We start from the raw sequence: 8,738 nt of genomic DNA on the forward strand, positions 1-8,738 counted from the left end.
TGCAACAATGAATGAATGGAATTCCAAAATCTCTGTAGATGTTCATTGAAATTAAAAATAAACAACCTAAATTTAAAAAAAAAAAAGAAATGAAAAAATGTACAGTTAATGACTGGGAAACCTAATTTTCTGTAAACATTCATTAAAATTAATTAAAAAAAGAGAGGGAAACCCTCAAAAAAGAAGAAATGAAAAAAAAAGTTTCTGAAAATAGACATTAAAGGCAGAGAAGTTTCAATTAGATGCAACAAGAAAGTAACAGTGATTGCTATAGGATGATAGCTATTTGAGAAAGCAAAGCAGGTAAATGTATGTATCAAAAGGTGAAAATCATTATTTATCCCTTTTTCTTAGTTTTCCCTCAACTCCCCATGTCAGTCCAGTTTTACAACAGTGGTGTTATGCAATATTGTTCCTTTTGTGACTGAGATATTTCACTCAGCATAATGTCCTCCAGGGTTACCTATGTTGCATAATATTTCATGAATTCCTTGTTTTTCAGTGTTGTATCGTATTCCATTGTGTAAATATACCATAATTTTTCTATCCATTCATTTGTTGATGGGCACTTGGGTTGATTCCACCTCTTTGCTATTGTGAATAACACAGTAACAAACATGGGTGTGCAAAAAAAAAAAAAAGATAAAAAATAAACATGAGAATGCATGTATCTAAAAGGAATATATAATTATGCATTATTTGTATGACAACAGTCCAGAATAAGAGGTGCATTGCAAAGAAGACTGAGGGGTGGAGAGAGGAGGAGATTGTGCAACAGTGAATGATTTCTTTTTTTTTTTAAGTGAACTGGGGGGGGATGGGACAGGGAGGAAATTGTCCAACAATGAATGAATAGAAATCCAAGTTCTTTATAAACTTATAATAACACATCAAATAAAAAAAATTCATCTTCCTGATTCATAGCAAAAGTGTAAAAAAATTGAGAAAATATTTTATTCCATTTCCCTAAGATCTCATGTTTTACTTTAAATAAACAAAAATTAAAACATAAATCTAAATATCTGGAATATTTGAATTAAGAAACAAGACAAAATTAAACCAAAAAAAATGCAGATTCTATCAACAAAAGGTCTGTTAAATGGATAATTAGTAAATATGGAAATTTAATGTGATGTAAGAACATGACATGTAATTTACAAGTCCACTGTCACCATATTAGAAAGCTCTCTACTCTGAAGATGCTGGGGAGAAGGGAGGGACGGGCAGGGCATGGGGAACCAACAAGCCCTACACAAACAGCTGCTCCACGGAAACCTTTCCTTACCATAAACTCAGCTTACGAGTACACAGAAGAACAACATTTTACATTTTGGAATAAAACTTTGTAAATGCAGAAATCTGAACATCTGATTTATTATGTCCTTTATGTAAACTGAATAGATACACTTGATACCACGTCAAGAATATGTTCTCAAATTGAGGACACACACAGAAAACTCTCATTTGTAATTAAATATTCTTTTGGGGGAGCAAATCATCAGTATGTTTAATCTCAAATATATTTCTTATCTTTGCTTCTTAGTTTCATAAAATGTAATTAATAAAATCTTTAGACAAAATATATACATTTCTTTTGATTGATATTTTTCCCCCATCCACCTTTTAAAAAAGAACACTCTTCTATCTAGCTCATGAATGCATTTCATTTCTCCTACCTTTGTAATGGTTTCATGAAGGTTGAAAGAAGGGTCTATTTCTTCAATTTTGGTTGCATGGTTAGGAAAAAAGGCCTCTGAGAGAAAGCTTGGACCCTGTAGCAAATCAGAAAAGAAACATCTTAACACTCTATTGATTTTGGTTTTCAAGTGCTTATTGGATTTTCTTTAGAGATTCTAAGAACTTTAAATGGCTTTAAGGGTTTTGTTAACTGTTGTACTTCATTCTTTTGAGTTAATTAACTCATTACAAATTTTAGTAAATGAATATAGGAGTTGTTATGTACTATCAATTTAGAATCAACTCAAAGCTGATCTTCCAGTTTTCAGAGGCAGTAAATCGCATAGGTGTAGATTGTCCATCGTTCTACGATGGAGCATCTGGTGGATTCGAACCTCACGCCCTGTTGTTGGCAGCACAATTCCTCACCACTTATCCCCCAGAGCTCCCTCCTATAGAATTCTATAACCCGTAACTTTATAGGTATTTACAAATAAGTATACTTAAAAATCATAATTTCTGAGGGTCAATTCCTAAAAACAGGGTTTTTCTTAAACATTAAAACAAGTTTAAATTTAAATTAGGCTTGAGACATTTCAGTATCACATAGTTGTTGTCTTGTTTTTGCTGTTACATGTTGTCTAGTCAATTACAACTCATAGTAACCTTATAAACAGGAGATCTCTACCCTGTCCTGGCCTGTGCTGGCTTTATCATCTCTTCAGCGTATTATCTTATTATCACTGCTGCAGTCCTGTGCCAATCTGTCTCATCCGGGGTTTCCCCTCATTCACTGACCGTACCTTTCTAAGGAGGTTTCCTCGCTCTACCAAGAGCCTCTCCTAGAAACACACCCAAAGTGTGTGAGATGGAGCTTTGTCACTCGTGCCTGCAAGGGGCATCTTATGTCCCCGTGCTTCAGGGACTGTCTGTCTGCTCTTCTGGCAGGAGCTCTGAAGCCAAAACATCACAAGTGGGGAAAAAACCCATCATTTTCATACTCTCGTCTAGAATCTTAAGTGATTTTGTTTGCTCTTCTGACTTCAACTAATAGTTTCAGGTTGATATTTCTGCAATATTCTGTTTTCTACTTCCCATTGTTAACAATTCTGGGGAACATAATATCTTTAATTGTTATGTTAAATAATAAAAAGATCAGGTAAATCTCGTTGCTTGCTTTAGCATGCATCTATGTTTTGATAATAAACCAATGAATGAGTCTAAGATCTTATCTAGCTAACTTATTTCTAAAAATTGTTTTATGTTTCTTTACTCATCAACATGCTCACCAATCTAAAATTACTATTCTAGAAATACTGCCAATCCTAATCAGCACTTTACTGCTTAACACAAGACATAAAATCAGACAAACCATAAAATTCTATAAGCATTTTTGATTTTGAGCCTTACTAAGACCCAATTAAGATATTTAAAATCAATAAATATGTATATCATGGTTGTATACTTATATACTTACTCAAATGTATACACTGAGCAAATAATTCAGAAAGTTGGACTATATGAAGACGATTGCAACAAGAAGATTTGAGGCAGACTCATCAACAACCTGGTCTAATGGTAAGGAGCTGCACTAAAATCCCAAAGGCACACAGTTCAAATACACCAGCTGTCCTATGGGAGAAAGATGGGCCATCTCTTCCTGTGCAAGTAGAATTGCCTCTGAAAACCCGCTCAAGGTTCAGCTATAAGATGGTTCCAATTCAACAGTACACATCCACAACATCATCTTCATCAAGAACCTACATTACGCAGATGGCACAACCCTGCTTGCTGGACGAGACGAGAACCAGAAGCACCTGCTGAGGAAGATCAAAGACTACGGCATTCAGTACGAACGATATCCCAATGTCAAAAATTCTTCACCAAGTAGTATTCATGATAGAAGGAAAAAACGACTCATTGTCAACTATTTCATCTTATTGAACTGTAATCAAAATCCATGGTAATAGCAGTCCAAAAAGTAAAAGGTGGCATGTTGGATTGGGAAAAACTGCAGCATTTCCAAAATGTTAATAATGAGCAAAGATCTTAAAGACTATGATGCCCCTGATTCAAGTAATGGTCTTTTCAATTACTTCTAATGTACTTGGATGCTGGAAAATGAATAAGGATGACAGAAGAATTTATGGCTGTGAATTGTGGTGTTGCAGAAGAGTACTGAATATGCAATGGACCATCAAAGAACGAGTGTATATTGGAGGAAGGGCACGCCGGGTGTTCCTTACAGGCAAAGATGTTGAAACTTCATCTCACATAATTGGTTAAAGAGGCAGAACCTCAATAAGACGAACTGACAGAGAGACTGTAACAATGGATGGGCATACCAGGGACTGTGAGACGGCACAGGTAAGGGAGGGTGCAGATCTGTTACTTATATGGTCGCTATAAACAGTAGTCAACTTGAGAATATCTAACAAAACTAAACAGACCTTTTTGTTATTGTTGTTGTTGTGTACTGTAAAGTTAGAATTAACCCTTAGCTGAACTTCCAGCAGGTTTTCAGAGGCAATTTTAATTGTACGGGAAGAGATTGCCCATTCTTCTCCAGTCAAGTAACTGGTGGCCTTGAACCATGTGCCTTCAGGACTGTGGCACAGCTTCTGGTCACCATAATTCCCCTAAATCAACAAGATTTTCTGAAGGTCTTTATAGCGGTCAATATATAAGGCTAAAATTTTATTTCCAATAATTATACCATCTTAACTCAAATGTTTTTTAATCTAAGATAAAGTGTTTCTCAGGGATTCTTGGAATTCCGTAATGCCTAGCATATACTAGGTGCCATGCCAAGGACACTGGTGATTTTCCTGAAAACAATAAACAGCATTATTATTATTGGACAGTGGTGAGGATAATATAGCCTCATCAGTGATACTACACAGAAGATCTGATTATGGTAGGACAATCCAAAATTTCATCCATGACTGAATGAAAGAGCCAAAAATAGTGTTGGAATTTAAATATGTGTCTTTTCCCAAATATAGGTAACTTTGATAATACTTCAGTGAAGTTACCTCATTATTTTTGTCATTAATTTTATTAAATCTTGAAGTTCTTAATAAAGTTTATCTCAAACACAGCTTAAATAAACTTTCTGAAAAGAAATTAGTTAACTCAGCAAACCTTATTTCATAATTAGTGCAAAGGTAAAATATTAGTAAGCCTCCAATTGGCTGATCTCCTAAGAATGAAAATTTAGTATTATAATTATTGAGGTTTTTACTGAACTATTCAATATTCAATACAATTATTCATTGTTATATTCAACTATTCAGTAGCAGAGCATATTAATTTAAAAATATTCATATGCACCTTAACCATCAGTGTGATTCTCCTTCTCCCTCATTCTTTTTTCCTGATACTTCATTGAACATTCAGTATATATCTAGTTTTATGTTAAAAGAAGAATGTGTGACCCTTATCAAAACCACAATAATGTACTATTTAGAAATGTAATGAGTCAAAGTTGACTGAAAATGTTTTAAAATAAAAAAATCAAATAATATATGTGATTTAAAATATCATTGGCATAGCAAAGGAATAGAATAAGGTTTACAACAGAAAATTAATTACATATGAATGTGTAAAGGACCTTGTGGGACTTGCACATGAAGTCACTCAGGAAGTCAGTGACTATGTTGGTGGGGAATTCAAGATCAACTTCTTAAGTGAAGACACAACACACATAAAGATGTTACAGATCAAATTATTGAAGATGTATACAGAGATTCATATGAATGGTAATTTATGAAGTCATAAATGTAGAGAATGTTCTAGAAAGGATGATAAATATGACAGAGGAAACAAAGAAATACAGTTAAGATGAAGATGCAATTATCTCCAGCGCACAGCATCTCAAAGAGCCCTGGCTTTTGTCAGAAAGCTTCTGTGAAATTCTGCGAACAGGAGACAGAACACAGTGAGTGAAGAAGTGTTTATAATGAGAAGATGAGACACCAATTACAATGTGCCATCTTATCCCTAGAAATAAATATTACATTGAGCATATCAAAAAGTAGGTGATTAAAAAAAAGTAGGTGATTAGCAAAAACGAGCTAAAGAGTCAGAATTGGGTTTATTGCTTCAAATGACATTGAAATAGATATTACTTTGAATGTGAAAGAATGAATGAAGATGACAAGTATAGGTTTTTTAAAATGCAAGGGAAAGTTGGAAAAATTAACAGCTGATATACTAGTGAGTTTTCAGGAGGCTATAACTTTCAATGAAGGAAGTTGTTCACCATGGAACAACAGTAGATTTGAACACAAAGGAAGGCACTGCTTTTGGCTTCACAGCACACCTCTGTATGGAATACTCTGCCAGACATCCTTTCCAAACAAAGCCTTAGTCTGTCTAATAAACAGATTAAAATCTATGCAACGTTTAAATAACAGAATCAGTTTCTGCTTAGACTAAACAAAAAAAAAACCTATCTGTAATAATCTCTTTTCTGCAATCAGACTGCAATGTGTATCAATAATTAAATACCATATGTTGTTGTTATGTGCCGTCGAGTCGTTTCCGACTCATAGCGACCCTATGCACAACAGCCCTAAACCCTGCTCTATCCTGTGCCAACTGCACCACCTCTGACACACCCATCCGGATTACCCCAGTCACCGAATCAATCCACCTCATAGAGGGTCTTCCCCTCCTGCGCTGTCCCTCCACCCTCCCAAGCATGATGTCCCTCTCCAAGGACCCGTCCCTCCTGGCAACATGTCGAAAGTATGTCAGACGAAGGCCCAGAATCCTTGCCTCCAAGGAGTAGCTTGGTTTAATCCTCTCCAAGATGAATCTGTTTGTTTTCCTGGCAGTCCATGGTACATTCAGTACCCTTCTCCAGCACCACAGCTCAAAAGCATCCACTCTCCTTCTGTCCTCCCTAGTCATTGTCCAACTCTCTGATGCATAACAAGGGATTGCAAATACCATGACCTGTATCAGGCGCACTTTAGTCTCCAGAGAGACACTGTTGCTCCTGAGTACCTTTGAGAGGTCCCTAACAGCAGACTTTCCCATCGCGATACGCTTTTTGATTTCCTGACTGCTGGTACCAAAATACTTTTAATTTTTGAATGGCACTGATATTCATGTTTTAGAAAAATAACATGCTTTGGGGTAAAAAGGGGTAAAATGTAATTACTACAATATTTTTTTTCAAAGTCAAACAGAACTGAGAAAATGTGAAGAACAACACAAGTATAGGATCCAAGGATCAAATGTGGGGCGTTACCAGCATGCAGCTTCTTAAATGCATGTTTTGTATATCAATTACTTTTTGAGCTCTAGGAAAGTACATAGTATTAATCTTATTGAAAACATCAAAGTCACTTTTATAGTTCTGTTCATATTGATTTAGCTTTCTATTTTTATACCAGAAGAGATATTAGAAATCTCATTTCCACCCAAACGCACAAAAGTAGAACACAAAGTCAAAATGATTTAACAAAATCCAAAGTAGCTGTTAGGAGGCCAAAACATGAAACTTTTTTATTAGAAAAGAGATTTTATATTTTTAATAATTTTTATTGTAATTTTAACAAAAATCTACAGAAAACTTGGATTCTATTTCTTAATTATTGCTTTTTTTCCTCCCTACCTGCCTAGTTCATTAAAGAAAAAAACATTCATAGTTGCATAATTTCCTCCCTCCTCCTATCCAGTCTACTTTGCTATCACCTCTTCTTCTGGACTGTTGGCATGCAAACAATGCCTGCTCATGTGTTCCTTTTAAACACGTTTCCTTCTTTGGTCCCACAGCAGTGTTCTTTACGCACGCCCTATTTTCTCAGTTTCTCCCCACCACGTATCAGTCCTGTTTTATAGCAGCGGTGTCATGCAGTATATGTCCTTTTGTGATTGAGGTATTTCACTTTGCGTTTTTCTTCCAGGGTCACCCACAGTGTATAATATGAATTCCTTGCTATTCAGAGCTACATAGTATTCTATTATGTGAATATATCACAGCCTCTCTATTCATTCATTTGTTCATGGGCACTTGGGTTGCTTCCATCTCTTCACTATTGTGAACAATACAGAAATAAACATGTCTGTGCACATATCTGAGTGACAGCGACGGTTTTTTTAAGAATATATTCCTGGTAGTGGAATTGCTGGTTCAAATGGCATTGTTATTTCCAACTTTTTGAGAATGCATCATACAGCCTTCCATAGTGGTTACACCATTTTACACTCTCACCAACAGTGAATAAATTTTCCAATTTATTCACAACCTTGCCAGCATTTGTTGTTTGCTACTCTGTTAAACTTTGCTATTGTTTCTAGGGTAGTGATATTTCACAGTTGTTTTGATTTGCATCTCTCTTACAAGGATTTTGAAACTTCATGTGCTTGCACAATATCTGAATGTCTTCCTGGATGAAGTATCTTCTCATATCCTGTGCCCATTTTGCAATTGGGGTCTTTACCTTTATCCTGTTGAGGTGCTGAACTATTCTATAAATTTTTAGATATGAGTTCCTTATCAGATATGACATCAACAAATGTTTTCCCAGTCTGTGGCTTTCCTTTTTACCCTGCTGGTGAAGTTTTTGTATATGCATAGGGATTTGATTCTTAAATGATCCCCTTCACTATTTTATTCTCTCCTAGTTATAGATTTTTCAGAATATTTGAAAAACTGTTCATTTTGTAAATTAGGGCTTCTAAAGTTATTTCAAGCTTTTCTCTGACAAAGTTTATAGTCCTTAGTTTTACTCTTTCGCCCTTGATGCACTTTGAGGGTGTGTGTAATGTGAGGTATGGGTCTTCTTTGAGTTTACTATATAGTTTTCCAATTTTGTCAACATCATTTGTTAAAGATGCTGTCATTTTCCCATTTAACTGATTTCATCTCCGTGTCAAAAATCAGTTGATCATGAGTAGATGAGCTGATTTCTGGATTCTAAATTTTATCCCATTTTTCTATGTCTGTCACTGTCCCAGTACCATGCTGTCTTGACCACCATGGCTAGTAGTATTTGTTATAGTAAATGGTATGTGTTGTGTGTGTGTGTGTATGAATGTGTATGTGT

General features: G+C 35.3%; 1 protein-coding gene across 1 annotated transcript in view; it reads right to left on the bottom strand.

Annotated features, from left to right (window-relative positions):
* The window catches only part of NAALADL2 (N-acetylated alpha-linked acidic dipeptidase-like 2), a 1,157,216-nt gene that overhangs the window by 202,815 nt on the left and 945,663 nt on the right, over positions 1-8,738 (bottom strand). The window contains exon 11 of the mRNA XM_006890336.1: positions 1,677-1,772. Within this exon, the coding sequence (XP_006890398.1) occupies positions 1,677-1,772 (96 nt within the window). The remainder of the gene's footprint in view (positions 1-1,676; positions 1,773-8,738) is intronic.

Source organism: Elephantulus edwardii, unplaced genomic scaffold, assembly GCF_000299155.1.
Source record: "Elephantulus edwardii isolate Elephantulus edwardi_28Jun2011 unplaced genomic scaffold, EleEdw1.0 scaffold00088, whole genome shotgun sequence".
NCBI lineage: Eukaryota > Metazoa > Chordata > Mammalia > Macroscelidea > Macroscelididae > Elephantulus > Elephantulus edwardii.